The sequence below is a fragment of the Clupea harengus genome, chromosome 2 (assembly GCF_900700415.2).
Source record: "Clupea harengus chromosome 2, Ch_v2.0.2, whole genome shotgun sequence".
Classification (NCBI taxonomy): domain Eukaryota; kingdom Metazoa; phylum Chordata; class Actinopteri; order Clupeiformes; family Clupeidae; genus Clupea; species Clupea harengus.
The window spans coordinates 25,822,565-25,839,979 of record NC_045153.1 but is presented as its reverse complement, the minus strand read 5'-3'; the positions used below and the strand labels follow the sequence as shown (position 1 = coordinate 25,839,979).

The following is a 17,415-nucleotide window of genomic DNA, read 5'->3' as shown; positions in this document are numbered from 1 at the left end:
TAGTTTTCATACAAACATTTATTTAAACTGACGGTTCTCTGTAGATACATTTATTAGAGGAATTTCTAGCTTCACTCTTATACTTTTCCCCCAGTAGATATAGATCTGGAAAGTGACCATATGTGTTGGTATAAGTAATGTCTTACAAAATGCAAGACTATTTGAAATTTTCAACATCATTTTAATGATGAAATGCACTGCATCCATTAAATCACGATTGTGTCACCAATTGCACGATCAGTAATACAAAACAGGTGGTCATTCTCAGCAGGTTTTTCAAACATAAGGGCATCCAAATACAGATGTACACTTCCCCCTACACACACCCCTTCTCTCTCTCTCTCTCTCTCACACACACACACACACACACACACAAAGATAAATCATGCTCTTATGATCTTAGAGAAGCTCGTGCTTTGTCCAAGATGTCCTTCCTTATCTTTGGATAATTTGGATGGGCATCTAAGACCTATTAAAGAGAAACATGATCATCATTAGTGAAATACATTTCATTTCAGATAAACTGATCAAATTAAATTCTGACCTCGCATATGAACTTACTTTATGACACACATCTATTGCATCCACATATCTCTTTGCTTTGAGGTAGTTGAATGCAAGTTTGTAACCTGGAAAATAAATGTGGACACACGCCATTACTACACAACGACAATAATTGCAAACAGCATTAGATGTAGATTAGATGACAGATGTACGTATACATTTTCTCCAACGTTACCTACATTGAACTTAATATATGGCTATATAACTGTGTGACATCACACACTCACTCTACATCATAGTACCATGGTGTTTCCATAGCATACCAATTGTTGGGTTGGTCTGATTGCCGTACTTCCACGCCATTTCATAATTCAAGGCAGCATCTCTAAAGGCTTTCTCTTTCTCCATGATGTACCCCATGTATTCATATGCCTTGCAACAGGACTGCAATGAGAACATAAACAGCACACATGATGCAATCGTCAGGTTCAAATGAAGGAGAAAATGGCAAAACAGAATTAACAACATAAGAATACAAATCTCTGTCACAAAAAGATGTCATTTTAAAAGATCCTCTTTAAGACTACTTAAACTTGAGGCATGCACTGATAACCTCAGAACAAAGGTTGAGAAGTATATTAGAAGGGCGAGGCGTACAGAATAAGTCTTCTAAAATGTTACATCAGTTGTGTGCGCATATGTAGAATGTTTCTGATAACCTGGTGTTCACTTGGTTTGAACTCTGACCTTATTATGACGTAAGCATCTTTTCAACAGCTCTCCTGCCATGTCATATTTGCCTGATTGGATGTAAATATCAGCCAGCAAGAGCCAACTCTTCTCAAACTCATCAGCATCAACAATGTTCCAGTTCATCTTGGCAATGCGTTTCAGCTGGTTACGGGCTCGCGGGGTCTGCTTGAGGATCATGTAGGCCGTCGCCATGGCCAACAACGCAGGGACATGATCTTTCTGAAGAACAGATAACGCACATAGTGATGAGCCTTACTAGAACAAACGCATGCAGTTATTCATAAAGGACCTTAAAATAATCTAATTGAAATGTAAGTGAACGGCTGGAGTGATTAGAAAACTAGTCAGACCACACAAAGCCATCCGCTTAACAGTGCAAGATTTATATGTTTACACGAAGGTCATCTAAAGTTCCGTATCTCCACAATGCATCATAGTAATCTCAAATGCATAATGACACATCAATAAGGAAACTCCCACTGCTCACTCTCTGTCTCCTACACACACACATAATCACAATAGGTTGCAAGGCTCTTTTTTCACTTAAGGTGCCTAGCTGTTTGAGCACCGAATCCATATGTAAACACCGAGTGCAGCCAAAGTCAACCCAAGGCCTGTGATAAAAGAGTAGCCCTTGGGCAGGTCCCATTTGCACTAGGGGTGCGGGTGTGGCGCCTACCCGCCACCTGCCGTGTGTTGCCTGCTCACCTCATTATTTGCGATCTCCGTGAACACACTCAGGGCCCGCTCCACGTTGGCAGTCTGCTTGGTGGCCAGGAAGCAGTAGTGTTCCAGGATGCGCAGCTGGATGTGGCCCTCGGCCGTCTGTGGCCTGAGCTCCTTCAGCAGCTTCTCGGCAGTCCGCACCGCCAGCTGCTCCGACTCTTGCTTCTCGGTGGAGTTCCTGAAAGAAAGGGGGGAATGAGGAGAAAGAAGAAAAGTAGAGAGTGAGAAGAAGAAGAAGAAGAAGAAGAAGAAGAAAAAAAAAACACATTCCCTTCAAAGACCTGACATTTCCCATGCCCCTGCACTGTAGCTTTAAGCTCAAATGACAAAAAACAAACATAAGGTAACTAAAAGGCAGGCCGCAGTTCTGAGCAGAGAATCGCAGACAAACCACACTAAAAAGGTAGCCTAAAACAGCTTATGCTTTAAAAACAGCGTGAGTGTGTTTGAATGGGAAAACCCACCCAATGTCACCATCAAGGTTCTCAAACACCTCTCCACCGACAGTTTCATTGTCAGGGTTCAAGCAGATCTCGATCATGTTGTACACTGCGTTCTGACCCCATTCATTGTCCTTTCTTGCCTTGTTGAAGTGTCGTAGCCCATCATTGGGTTCACCTGTATACCTTATGTGCAAAATAGAAAACTGTGCGTAAAAATATGTTGCTTCGTTTTGAATTTTTTATAGTTCAAGGGCTTGTAAGGAGTTCTGTAGGCACGTAAGAGGTACGTAGGCAAATACACAAGATAAGTTAAGAGCTTTACCACAACAATTCATCTTTTAAAGGCCATAAACAAAAACTCAAATAAACACATGGATGATTACATATCTCTCCACTTGGTTAAGTTATCAGGTCTGTTGTCAAAGTCCTTCCATCTTCTGAAGAGACACTAGGATAGTTGGTCCCACTCATGTTCATCATCATGTTTGTGGAACATCATATGCTTACTATCAGATGACACTCTTTGAGTGACCTTGCCTAGGGGCCTGTTTATGACCTCCACAGGACTTGTAAGAATCTGTTGCTGAAATCCAAAAGAAGACTTAAAATGCCATCAAACTTACCACAGGTAAAGTCCTTTACAGTAGTTAAACCCAGAGTCAAACTTGGCCCTGGGGGAATGCTTCTCAGCCATGTCCAGAAAGCGGGGAACTTCGTCCAGCTTCCCTGCTCGTCTCAGCAGGTCGATCAGACGTGACAGTGTCGGGTAGTTGTCTTGCAGAGAACATATGCAAAAGAAATTATGGGCCAACCACCAATATTTACTGTGCATGTTTGAGTTTCCATCTCTGTTTACAGCATTTCCATGATTTTGAAAAGGGGAAATTCAACATGCTCATAAAAACGGAAGGGAACATGACCCATATCATACCAGGTTTGCGCTCTAGAAGCTGCTGAAAGTGAAAAATGGCCTGGTCGTAGTCCTGCTTCCTGAACATCAGGTCTGCCATCATCTACAGAGAGGAAATCGCATCTTGACTGCAATCCCCCAATATACTCATAGGACTATAAAGGTTTAACATTTTCATATTCAACTTAAGTGTATGACTACATGATTGTACAAATGGAGGCTGAAGAACTGACCAGAGTGGCAGATTCATTGACTTGGTCGCTCTTCAGTAACACACTGCATTGCTGCTGACAGGACTCCATATCATCCAGAGTCAGGTACAAGCGAGCCAGCTCCAGCATCACCTTTCAGCGAGAAAGGTCAGTTTTCAGGATATGTGACATTTTGGACGTTTTTTTATGTATCTGAATTAAATCTGAGAATCAAAGTTTGCGCAGACGTAAAAGGGCAAAAGGGCTGTGATGTTTCTGAAGATAAAACTCATTTAAAACGGTGTAGTAGTAAGAGTGGACAAACACAGGCCCCTGTGAGGAGAAGGCAGAATGGAGAGTCAGAATAAGCGAGTGAGGGAGAGAGAAAGAGGAGACTTTTGTGTGATCCAGCTGCAGAAAGACTCACTGTGAGCTACTCATTCAGGCCCACTGACCTTGCTATCGCTCTCACAATAAACAAGGGCCTCTTTGTAGAACTTGACAGCTCGCTCGTAGCCCCTCTGGCTGGAGTAGTGCTTGCCGATTTCGGCGCAGATCTCCGCGGCGAGCTGCTTCTGCAGGGGCACGGCATCCGGCTGCTCCAGCTGCACCCGCTTCAGCACTTTGGCCTGGACGTCTCGAGCCTGAGCAAGGAGAAAACGGCAAACGTCATGGATCACGGTGTTCTGCTTTTTTCGACTCCACCACAGGGAGGTCCGACAGAACCCTAGGTTCGACCTTGGCAAACAGCAAGGATAAGTGTGACTCGATGGACCAAGCGAGGCAAGATAGTAGCAGGACTGAGTTTTGTGTGTGGGGGAGAGTAAAATTGACAGACAGGTCTCAGATTCGAAAACAAAACCTGAAGTGAAAATACCCACCCTTTGGAGGGACAGAATGGCTTCATTATTTTTGGCAACCTTGCTCTGGACCTTGGCCAGCAACACCAGATACCGGCAATCCTCTGAGAGCGCTGACAGCTCATTTACTGCATTAGAGACCAAATAAAACACAGAAATGAAATTACTAAAATGTTGAAAAAATATATATACTGTTTGGGAAAATCTAATTATCCAAAGACAGGAAACAACTACTTTAATGAGGTATGCTGGAAACACAGAACTGGAGCCAATAATGCAGGTAATTAGTGCATTTAACCTGCTAAAACACTTATGTTACAAATTTATTTACGAAAACAGAGAACAAATTATCTTCCAAAATTCCAGTGAAATGAGTCTCCTATCTGAGTTCAAATGTACTCTAAACAGCACAGTAGTTTGTGAAACACAGTACCTCTTGAAACGCCATGAATACAAGATGCTAACTTTCTAACACAATCCAAATCTAAACATGCTATTACAAAGACATGACATGGCACTGTACGTGAAGGGTCAAACCCACCAGCATCATGAGTGAGGGCCTCATGCAGGACTTTCTCACAGCGCTCATACTGCCTCAGCTTCAGCAGGAGCTCTGCCAGGTCGTAGCGCAGGAAGTTCTGCTGCCCACTCCGCAGGGCCGCCTCGTAATAGTTTATTGCCTATAAATCACCAGATAGCGGGCTCTAATTAGGTGTCCACACATTCAAGTGCTTGAGCTGGTTAGATGAAGTCTTTACCAAGCATGAGTTTGGACTGGTGCAAACCTTTGCATAATTGTGAGTCTTGACAAGAGCTTTCCCAATCTTGCTGGCCAGAGCACCGTCTTTGGGGTTCTTTTTCAGAGCCAGCTCGTACACCTCTATGGCCTTCTCTGGCTGCAAGGAGCACATATTTAGATTCACATATTCCACAGACTATGTGAGTCATCTGAAGCAGGATGGAAGCCGAATATGGGCTGTTTACATTATTGTACAAATATTTGCAAAACAAACATGCTACATAAACTACTGGTAGCATGCAACGCACAGGTGCCAATTTTGAAAAAAAATCTAAAAAAGTCTGTTTTAGCCTTGCTTGTGTAGCCGTGATTACCATATTCTAGCAAAAACATCACAACCAAATGTAGTATTACCTCTTGGATGTCCATATAGGCATCACCCAGTAAAAGATATGTATGGGGGCTGGGCATTTTCTCCACCAATTCTCTGTTTTGAACAAGGAACACGTTAAAACACCCACATCAAACACTTTAATTGTTATCCGACCTGCACTTACTTGTGCATTTAATAGTGCCTAAGTTCACCCTTTGTATGGGGCTTTGTGCGTGGCGCAACTGTGCTCTCCCTGCTCGTCAACACAAGCACGAAGGCACGTAAGGAGGGAACCTGGAGGCTAAGTGATGACAACTAAATAAGCCCACTTCAGGAGCAGCAGAGGCCGCCTGGACAAGTCGCAAATTCCATAAGGCTCTTGTGAAACGGCATGGTGTAGCGGAAGTCCCGCAAAGTGCGGAAATTAGCTGAAGTGGGCCCAGATGGGCAGAGCTTAATTGGGGGTTATGTGTCTCAAGATACTCCACACAACACCATGAGTGGGCCGAGTCAAAAGGTCCACACCTGAATTATATTCCAGATATAGTCCCAAAAGATGAGAAAAGGTTGGTAACTATAGGGTTAATTCTGTCACACAATGCAGACTACTGTAGATACTGGAATAATGATGGGCCTGTGAATCATGCCTCTGATTATGCAGTGCTTAGTCTGTGCCTATTTGTAAGGCACAAATACATTTTAGAAAACAGTAACAGTCATTTTCAGCCTAGTTCCTCTCACCTGTAGCAGCTGACGTATAGACGTTTCTCTTTTCTGTGGTTCAGATAGATGTCTGCCATTTTCTCCTTGGCCTGGATGTAGTAGGGCTGCTCGGGTGTGATGTTTCTGAGCATGCTCAGTGCCAGCTCCGTGTCGCCGCGCAGCAGTGCCAGGTCGGCATTGGCGATGGTGACTCTCAGCTCCTCTGGGGTGCCTGTGAACTCGTTGATGGTGTCCTGCATCACTTTGGCAGCCTCGTGCTGACGGGGAAAAATTCATAAAACATTCAGTTTTATACCAAACAAACCTCCAATGACCAAATACTTACAGACTAGAATACCACTTGGAAGATTTAACAGACACCTCGCAAATGAGAACTGCATCTGGTCAAATTTAAAGCGAAAGACTGCAGTTCACCTATCCCATAATGTCACAGCACTGCATGTGTAAGCATATGGCTTGACCTTCATTTAACCCTGGCTGCTGGCTGACCTGCTCCCCGTTCATCCAGAGGGCCTCGGCCAGCTCCAGGAAGATGGAGACGCAGTCGGCCGTGCCCAGCTCCACCTTCCTGCCCTTGCCCTTGTGGGAGCCCACCCGCCGCACACCGGGCAGACTCATGGCCATCTGCAGGGTCTTAATGGCCTCCTGCAGCTCTCCTTGCTTCCTCTGTGCCTGGGCCTTGATCAGGTGGTACATCGGGTGCTCGCGGATCTGGGAAGGGCCACAGGTTTAGAGGTACAGTATATGGTTTAGTGTCACAGAATGAGAATGCCTAGGTGCAACTTAGTTGCCTGGGTATTGTTACCATCTTAACTAGAGGGACACTATGAGAGATTAACAGCAGATGGCTGAGAAACACTAGCTTTTTTGTATACCACAAGTAAAATAATAACAAAATGTAGACAAAAAAACAACAATGCAGTGCAGGTTAATTAAATCTTGTATTTTAAAGTAGCCTGTTAGGTGTGTAGTTAGGTCAGTCGGACAGACAGCAGGTCAGTTTAGATCAGTCAGTCAGGCTGAGAAAAACACGAGAGTAAAATGAGTCCTCACCTCAAAGTTGTGGCTGAGGCAGAGCTCCAGAGACTGGGAGGAGAGCTTGAAGCTGCCATGCAGGAGGTGGATCTGGGCCATGAGGAGATGGGCCTCGGCGTGGGAAGGACTGAGCTCCAGACAGTGCTGAAGACTGCTCTGAGCCGCCTCAATGTCACCTGCACAACACCATCATTACCCAGCTGAACTACACTAGAAAGGTAACTTGGAAAAACCCATACTAAGACAATGTTACCTACCGTGGCATGACAGCTAAGTGTGGTACTAGAAATGCTAAAGGCAGGTGCTAAGTAAAGATCAAATGTGTACCGTCATGGCAGACCTATGGGCTTTGGATTAAAGCATCTCCAAATTATATTTAAAGACATATACACCAGTGAATATAGTAGAACTAAAGCTGGAATGCCACCTTTAGAGCTCTCTCAGACTTAGTTGTGACGTCAAATGAGAAAATACTGAAACCCCTTGTATTTGGGCAGGACGACGTGCAAGAGCATTCCACATTGTGCCACTCACCTGACAGAAACCTGACCTTGGCCATGAGATATATGGCCTGGAGGAGGCCAGGGACGATCTTTACCACCGTGTCAAGGACGGAAGCACAGTGCTGAAGCTGTGGAGCTGGAGGCTGCCCCTGGGCTGGAGGCTGAGGTACAACGGGATGATATAAGATGGGAATGGAATAATATGGTTGAAACAACACCTATCATTACAGACAATTATGGAGCAGTTTAAATGCTTATCCCAGGAAGCTGAAAGCATACTGTGACTGAACGGAGATGCTGTCGGAATGCTGACCTTAGCAGGACAGAGTGCCAGGTACTCGACAGCAATCTCCAGGAGCAGGTCGGGGTTGAGGCGCTGGAAGTACTCCACTCCGAGCGGCAGCCCCTGCAGGGTGGAGAAGTGGGTATCCACCGCATCGTTCAGCAGGTTGGTCACCTCGTCCTGGGGCTTCCGGCGCTTCACGGCCAGCACTGCACGCAGATACAATAGCTCCTGAGAGAAAGGGAGAGAGGGATATTAAATTAATAAATATATGAATGTATGAATGTATGAATGTATGAATGTATGAATGTATGAATTAATGAATTAATGAATGAATGAATGAATTAATGAAGACCTGATAGCTGAGTTTTATTCAAGAATATGCACTTTTCCTATCCAGCATCTTTATCTACTTATCCATCCTCACCTATTCCTGCCTGCTTTAGTGAAAATGCCTCATAGCCAAAAACTTTAATGGAGGGACCTACAAAGCTCTTGAGCGCCAAATCCCAAAGTACAGCTCTATGGAAGTGTATAACTGAGTGGGTGGAAATTGCAAAAACACACTTCAAGAGAGGCAGATTGACCAAGAAAGGAATAAGCAAAGATTGGAAATACATACATCGTCTTACAAGAAAGCAGGTTTGTCATCCCATGACTAACCCTAGCTGGTGCCATAACTAGGCACTTGGCTCACACAAATAATGATTATTACTCAACACAGACCACCATTTCATCCACAACCCACAGGGTACACCGAGCCACTCCTCGGATTTGCTTAGTTTATGAAACAAATTAAACGCATCCTCACTATCAAAACAACTGAAATAAACAAGCAATTTCAACTAACACTGCCACTTAGCCACTTCTCACGAGAGAGAGAGAGATGACAAAATACTCTTGTGGGAGAGAAGTGGAGAGAAAGAATCCAGACACAAGCAAGGATCTCTGACTCGACTCGCTGGTGGGCGTACTGAGTGAGTAAGTGGTGACCCTCTCTTGTCCCGCCTCTCCCCGCCCCCACTCACCCCTGATTTGCCAATGGACTGCTGGATCTCAGTGAGGAACTCCAGCTGCTGCTCGGCGTCATCCAGATGGCCCTCCAGGAGCTGACACCTAATAATACCTACAGGACAGGGGAACACAGAGCCGGACAGGGGAACACAGAACCGGACAGGGGAACACAGAACCGGACAGGGGAACACAGAACAGGTTCAGGATGAGAGGGAGTGGCCTACCAAGACTTTCTCTTCTTCATGTAGGTCACAGCTCTGAGATAGTGGACTTCATTCATTCATTCATTCATTCATTTATTGTTCTCCCTGGTTTAAGAATGATGCTGACTACCAAATCCATATGGCTGTTCTAAAGTCATTAAACAGATTATTTCACTCTAAAAGGCTCTTTTTGACCTCCTGGAAAAAATAGGTTGTCTAAAGAGTTTCTAAAATGAAATGTTAATAGACAACTGAGCTGCATCAAATCTAGAAATTACTTATCCATTTCAGTGGGGCAATGTGCTATTTCTGTGTGTATTTCTGAGTCAACCTGAGTTTGACCCATGCTTTCCATTTAACCATTAAAAATGATTCTGTCAAAACACAGATATTCCGTTCAGGGATAAATGGATTTTTTAACCTGTGCTCTACTTTCCCGTCTTTCTGGGTCCACATTTTTACTAGGGACATAAATGATTTAAATCATCCGGTATTGAGTTAGAACCGGCAACTGCAAAACGGCCATACAGTGTAATCCTACGGAGAAAGCATCTGCACAATTTATTATTAAGTGTCTGGCTACATGGAAAGGATCCCTAAAGAGATGGACCTGTGTCTGTTTACCTCAGTAACTTTAAAGAAGCTCTAGAAAATTATTGTAACAACAGAAACTGAAACTAAAGGAACTGTAGAAACCGTGTAGTTTCCCTTTAAGGCGAACAGGTTAAGGTTCAGATTAATAAAAGACCACCTAATGTTACTTACGGAAAGGTCAATTTACATCATGCAATGGCAGCAAGTAATTCAGACTTTCTTCTATGTCACTGGCATCCTCTCAAAACCAACTGCCTCTAAAATCCTCTGTCTACATGTCTAGTTGTCTACACAGAATATCTGTTACATTTTGTCGTCACATGGTTCTATGTACTTCTAAAGGATACTTGAACAAGGCTGTAAATTTTCGGGGCTGTAAAATATTTGCCTGAGGGGTGAGGGAGGTCAGTTAAAGGGGATCTTCAGGGAAAACAACCCTAGGCTCCCTTCTTTGAAATTGTGTGGTGGTTAACTGTGTTGCCTGGTCATGTGTTCTCAAAGATTACAGGACCTCCAGCTGGCCTTACCCATCAAAGCTGACACACTGGTCTCATCCAGCGTCATGGCCGTCTTGTACCACTTCATGGCCTCCTTTATGCGACCCTGCAGGACTTGCTGATAGCCCATCTCCGTAGCAAGGTCGGAGTCCCTGGGTGCATGGGCGAAGGCCCGCTCCACCATGGAGTTTGTCTGCTGGAGGATCGGCTCAGCTCTTCCACACTATAGACAAAACAAAAAACAGAAACAAACAGATCAAAGTCATCCAAACAGTACAGTTGCTTTTCCTGTATATCGACTGTTGCAGGCCACATATTCAGACAGGGCTGGTGACTGAGCAGTGATGGGGGGGGGGTCTATGAAATGTCAACATAATTATGAGAGGGGGTGTCAAGTGACAAAAGCTGATAAATCCTACCAGTCGGGTGAAGGCAAGAGACATCCTGTAATAAAGCTCTGGGTTGTGAGGCTCCTGGATGTTCAGGTTATGGACAAGGTTTGAGAGGTGATTGACTGTCTGTGGAGCGGAGAGAAGGTGCAGAGTGAAAGTGTGACAGAAAGGGTGAAACATTTTTTCTTTCTTATGATCAGCATTTCAAATCTAGAGCCCCACTAGATGCTTAATAGTCTCTTGTTCATATTTAACAGTTATGATTTAGTTGACTGTTGAAAGAGTTCTTGAAGGGGTTCTAGTTCTAAGTAATTTAATATCACTTCTTGTAATGTTTCAGATCTTTCTGCTTTTGAAAGCTTGAGGCATTGATCAACATAGATGCACATTTGTCAATATATAATACATCCCACTAAACACTTGCGTAAGCAACAGAACAGTGTCAGTGACAGTGATATTAACATGAAACAACATACATGATTGCTATGGGAATGTAAATCCCAAAGAGTGCCAAACTGAAGACAATAAATATCTCTCTGAGCTCAGACTACATCATGAAAACAAAGTAGTCCCATAGAGAGTTTTTAAACAAAGCTTAATAAAGAGCTGATCAGGTTGTGGGAATTGATGGGCCTGTGGGTGTCTTTCTTGCCTCACTGATGTCTCCCTCTCTGCACAGGGAATGAAGTGCCAGCATTCTCAGGGCCTCCAGGTTGTCTTTGTCTCTTTGCAAAAGCCTGTAATTGAAGGACACAAGCAGGATGGTAGTGAAGACCAAATGGTGATGGGATTTCACTGGGATTGTGAAAGACGTAAAGACACACACAAAAAAAAACAGTATTAAGAGTATGAATGTCGGAGCAAGAATAACTGATGCTGAATAACTGATTTTCAGAGGTCTTACAACTGAAGGTTATTTATGTCTTTCGAAGCCGTCTCATTATATTTTTGATGAAGCTCAGATCTTTGAAAACAAAGGATTATTGTACTTCATTAATATCGTCAGAGACGCATACACAATGGAGATTAGAAAGAAGAATGTACACCCTAGTGTTACCAGGTCAGATCACCCTTCCCACATCCATCTATCCCTCCATCCCTCCATCCATTCATTCATTCATTCATTTCTTGGTCAGGTACTGAGAAAGTACTTGCAGGCTGATCACACAGTGGATCCACCTGATCCCTCCTCTCTTTTTTTTCTCTCTCCAGCTAGCGGTGCTCAACGAGCTGCATCCTGGGATCCGTGTGCCTCCAGCACTGGGACTCAAAGGCTCTTTATGCTGGCTGGGCTTGGCCAGGGTCTCGCCTGGATAGCTTTGAAGAACAATGGCTCACTCAGTCTACACAGGCTCAGTGGCACTGCAGTTGATGTTCATTTGCACTTGAATGATGCCTCACTTTCGCAAGGGGGCTGTCCACGTTTGCTTTTGTGATCACTCCCTCACCCCAAACACACAAACACACTTTTTTAATCCTCTCTTCTAACATGCAGAAATAAGTAAAGGTCAACATCTCATGGGGTTTACAAAAGCATGAGAGACAAAACGCTAAAAATGTGCACATCTGTCAGAATGTCTCTCAGACTTAGGCCACCTCTCCATGACCAGCCTGAATGGTGCTGAAAAGTAAGAGAGGCTGCCAACGGCATTTCAATGATGAGATGGTTTTGAACGGAATGACTGCAAATCGTACCCAGCTTTGTTCCATCAGTATGGTAACCGTACTCTGTGTGACATAATGACATGGCTAGTCACTGATTTGTTGCCCTATCTGACTTCCTTTTTCAGTGTGTGTTGTCAGCCCATCAATTCGAGAAAGGACAGTGGCAAACAAAAACTGTTCACTTTCCTAAAATCTTCACATGACTTATAAATCCTACATAGTCACTCAATAGTATGGATACTGTGGGCTTTGTGTAGCTCCCACTGCAGCCACTGTTACCACTGTAGCCTTTTATTTTACATTTCCTAGTTATGACAGCAAGACCATAGACAAAACCAGTTCTGTAATGATTAAGATCTTGCACTGGTTAAATGCGGTATGATCTAGCCGTATGGATCATTCAGTCCTATGGTGGTTGATACAGCTACACAAGCTTAAAGAAAAGACATCTTTCAGTCTGTAGCTTCACAGTGTAAATGTCAATAAGTACCTCTGAGCTTCATCAATAGTCTGCTCCCAATTCTGCAAGGTCAGAAACAGCTGCATCTTCTTCACAAAAGCTGGAAGGAAGCCAGGGAAACTAACAATGACGTGGCTGACCATCTCTAAGGCTCCTGAGTAGTTTTGGCGAAACTCATAGTACTGAACCTAAAAAGAGAAAATAAAACCATACAACTGAAATTCAGAAATACAATAATGTCTAATTAGTCATTTTAAAATGCAATGTAAAAGGCCATTCAGCAAATGTGGTGACAACAAAAGAGAAGTTTTTTTTTTAATGTGGGTGGCCTGACCAACTCTATGTTTGATGACTCCAGAAAATCTAGCACATACTCCTTGTATTCATAAATAGGCTAGACTTTGAGCCTGCACCTCACCTTTCCCATCAGAGCCAGAATACTGCCATTCTCTTTCAAGCCCTCATCGAAGTACTTCCCAGACTTCTTGGCATAAGCGTCCTTATCAGATGTGAGGTCTATCCATCCTTTCAGGATAATTCCCTTGACAACAGACATAGATCCAATTAAAATGTAAAGTGCTCTCTCTTCCGTTTTTGTAATCAATAAAATATTGATAAAGCAATGCCCTATTCTCAGTAAAAGGAATTATGCTCGCCAGTGTCAGTGCCATCTGGTATTAAGGTAATTATTATGAATAGTTTTTTTTTTCCATATGATATCATACACTTTACCTTTCATGCCATGACTCACTTATCTGTGCCTTAATTAAGTGAAACTATGACATAGGTTACAGACTCATTTGACAGACATACCTCTTTAGAACCATTGGAGATCTTTATCATTCTATCAATGTATTCCCTTGCTTTATCGTTCCGACCCAAAAGCCAGAGGAACATCGCTGCATTGTACAAAGCCTTAGGGCTTGCACTCTTGCGATCCTCCTTAACTCTTGCGTCGAACTCCTGGATAACATCTTGATCTGAAAATACACGACAATATAAAGATGCGATCATTAAGGAAAATGCAAACGGTCTCCAAAAACTAACTGTAAAATTATAACAGTAGTGCACTTACCTGGATTCGGTTTCTTCTTGTGAGCATACACAAGTGCCATGACGGAGCAGAGAGATACATCACGTTTGTCACTTATTTGCTCAAATTCCTGAATGGCATCTTGGACTTGGTCTACAATATAGAATATATTCATGTGTAGCGTAGTATAGACACAACACACAACTGTAGTGTTGTTCATTTACTTTTGTTGAAATCCTTTTAGCTGACAGCTTACCTTGCAGAAGAATACCATAGGCATGGAAAAATGCAAATATAGGATTGCCGCTAAATTTCGTCTGAGCTTCACTTGCAACTCCAATGACATTATTTGAATACTTTTCCTGGCAATAATACAGAATTGAGGCCTGGAAAACACAAGCGTGAATGCAAATAAATACAAGCGCAGTATCCGAAGTGTTATCAGATGGCTAACTTTCTACACTAAACGGTGTCTTAGGGGCGCCTGCTTATAATTCAGTAGTGTTATTAAATCATAAACGTATGCCTAAAAGTAAAATGATAGCATAAGTAAGCTGATAAAAGAGAAGACTGTGTAATATTTCGACAGGTCATCTCATCTTTCGACGGTTTGAAAATGCACGCATATATGCAGACCCCCACCAATCAATTTCTGAGTAAACTGGACAGCTGACAACGTTTTATTCTAAAAAAAGTGTACAGATGCAACTACGAACTTTCTAAAAGAGGCACTTAGCTTCATAGAAGATGAACGATGATGACATAGCTTGCAGCTACTGTAGCCGCCTGCTACTTACCAGGGCTGTTTCTTCATCCTGTATGTCGGTCATGGTTCCAATCAACTATCTATACTAAGAACACTTAAATCGAAACAATGTAACATAATTGTTGAGGATGCAACAAGGCAGCAACAGCTTACACGTAATACATTCACGTATTTTTCGCCATCTTGATTACACGACAGAGCGTCTTAGCAACCAAACAACCGCCGCCATTTTTGTAAGGTCAGGAATGAAACGAAAGAGTGGGTCAAGTCTCTCTCACACACACACACACGACCACACCACACTACACGCTGACAGAGCTGTTTTGCAGGGGTGTTAAACAAAAATTATGACAAGGACTATGGCTGTCCTTCTGTCGATTTAATCATGTTTCTATAGGCATTTCTATATAGCTTTGTAGCATATTCTGTCAACTTTGCATTCTACAGGTTCTAAAAGTAAGTAGGCTACATTCAGTAAATTGGTTCAGTCATTTGGTTCTGTAAATGCATGGACATTAAAAAGAAAATGTACTTTTGAATACTTAAGTATTTTTAAAAGCAAGTAGGCCTACTCCAGTACTTTGTTTGAACAATTCTCACCTATATTGGTGTAGTTTATTTGACCAGGATTATCTAGGCATATTAACTGAAATAATGGAGCTGTGTATCCTACGTTGTCCATCTCTGGTTTTATCTGACAGGTAGTCATTTAAACTACAGTTCTGCATTAAAAAGTTACTTTCGCAAGTTTAGCTAGCTAGCAGTCAGGAGGCCATAGCACACAGACAGCTACTTGGTCTGAAATAAAGTACATTTTCTCCAAATCAACTCACTAGACAACCAACAGTCTTAGGCTCAAAATTATCACAACTACTTGTGGATTATGATAGATGGCTCCAAAAGTCCTTAATCATTACAAAGAGACATACTGGGCAATGTTTTGGTAAATCCCACAAGTCTCCCATTGAATTCGATGGGGCAAGGGCTTTCTCTGGTCTGCATAAAGCGGGATAATCCACCCACCCCACTTGCAAACACGGAAGTGGCTGTATGTTTGCGACGCTCGCTCCGCCTCAATCCTTTCTGATTAAATGTTGAAACCACACCTGGCTCTGACACTAGATGGTGCTTTCGCCTTACTTTGAGCAGATGCGCTCAGAGGCCTTATAAGTATGCGTATCGTTTGAAGTCCGGACTGTGTTTCAGTCTGATCTGGAATTATCATGTTTTCCTAACCATTTTCTTAACCTCAGGTAGTCCTATAGAGCCATTATTGAGCAAGTTGTGAGAGATAGAAACAGTAATTCCCGATCTCTGTTATTCCACTTGTTGCCTACATTAGCCTACATTTTCATGTACTGATGCTCTTAACATTGCACTCCTAAAACGCAGGACGTATCTAATATAGCATGGTTCTTTACAGTGAATCTCAGTTGTCTCACAACCTTCAAGGACATCCCTCAAAAATCCCTCTAAAAAGTGATGGTGATGTGACTGGGACAACCGTTGGATATGTATTTTTTCCTAACTGGTACATTGAGCTACAAGTCCACTAGCCTGCAAAATGTCAGTGAATGCAAAATTCAGCTCGAAACATCCCAAAATGATGTGGATCATGCCGAAAAGAAAATTGTGCAGAAAGGAACATTGTGCAGAAAGGAACATTGTACAGACCAAACATGGCAAAAAGCGGGGGCCACAGTGGAAACTCACAATTTCCATAGCATGTAAAACTGAGGTGTCAGTGCTTTAAATGAATGGAAATGATCCGTGTCAGATTCTGTGGTTTGGAACACATCTGAAACTCTGAGATAGAATCCATCAGAATACATTTGGTGGTCAGTTGGTAGTCACACAATCTGCCCTGTAAAGCATAGATTGTGCACAATAGAGTTCATTCAGACACAAGCTGGATCAATGTTTTTTTTTTTAATCCACCACAAAGCCTTCTCAGTTCACAAAAGGTTTTCACTCATAAACCAGAATCTGTCACTAACCATTCAGTTGTGATATGAATTGTTGACATTAGCTTCTATTTACATAGTATTCCTTTGTGACACAAACTGAGTGCTGACCATAACTGCAGCGGCTAAAACGAAACACACACCCCCGAAGTTGTTAAGTATTACAAAACACAATTGGGTGAAAAAGATTGATTATGGAGATTATGAAATTTGAGCTTTTAACATTTAGGAAGAGTTGTGCAAATGGTCAGTGTCCCGCTGTAGGCCCAGGGATGTTGTCCCAAGAGAGACCTTACACGCCTTGTCAGATACAGTTTCACACAGGCTCTGGCATATAATCATTACTCTCTGTAGCAGTCATGGAGAGAGTAAATCAGGTTGGTATTGAGCCCTGCACATCGGCCATGGTGACTCTGATTCAGCTGGTCCCAAGAATATAGCAGACAGACAGCACTGGTATCTGACTCCGCTTCTGCCCAAGAGGGACTGTTTACATTATATGTGCCCCTCAGTTTTGTTGTATTTAAGGTTTTGAATGCCTTTGGGATAACGCATGGCATGTTCCATGAAAATCCTCAGTAAATTTGAGAGTCAGATTTGAAATCATAAATATCAAGCAACTAATAGTCGTTCAACTGAAATGTTTTCATGTATATGCCACACCATAACAAAATACAGTAAGTATTAGGGCATAGTAGTAACCTAACCCTTACAAACAACATCAGGAGACACATTGTAGCAGACATCAACACTTAGAGACAAACTATGATGGTTGTTTCAGCTT

The 17,415-nt window shown here is 42.8% G+C and overlaps 1 protein-coding gene across 1 annotated transcript; it reads right to left on the bottom strand.

The window, feature by feature from the left end:
• Window positions 1–3: 3 nt before the first annotated feature.
• Window positions 4–14,934, bottom strand: ttc21b (tetratricopeptide repeat domain 21B). The gene is made up of 29 exons (XM_012836380.3): window positions 14,699–14,934; window positions 14,158–14,287; window positions 13,944–14,054; window positions 13,682–13,848; window positions 13,287–13,409; window positions 12,899–13,056; window positions 11,396–11,480; window positions 10,771–10,869; window positions 10,382–10,574; window positions 9,072–9,169; window positions 8,074–8,274; window positions 7,792–7,921; window positions 7,276–7,433; window positions 6,712–6,933; window positions 6,241–6,479; window positions 5,541–5,613; window positions 5,173–5,283; window positions 4,929–5,067; window positions 4,409–4,515; window positions 3,983–4,171; window positions 3,570–3,680; window positions 3,358–3,439; window positions 3,050–3,200; window positions 2,448–2,609; window positions 1,966–2,161; window positions 1,252–1,476; window positions 828–948; window positions 562–629; window positions 4–469 (listed from the first exon to the last, which is right to left on the bottom strand). Exons 1-29 carry the CDS (start codon window positions 14,729–14,731, stop codon window positions 392–394), a joined length of 3,960 nt encoding a protein of 1,319 aa, XP_012691834.2. The 5' UTR covers window positions 14,732–14,934; the 3' UTR covers window positions 4–391.
• Window positions 14,935–17,415: the final 2,481 nt, after the last annotated feature.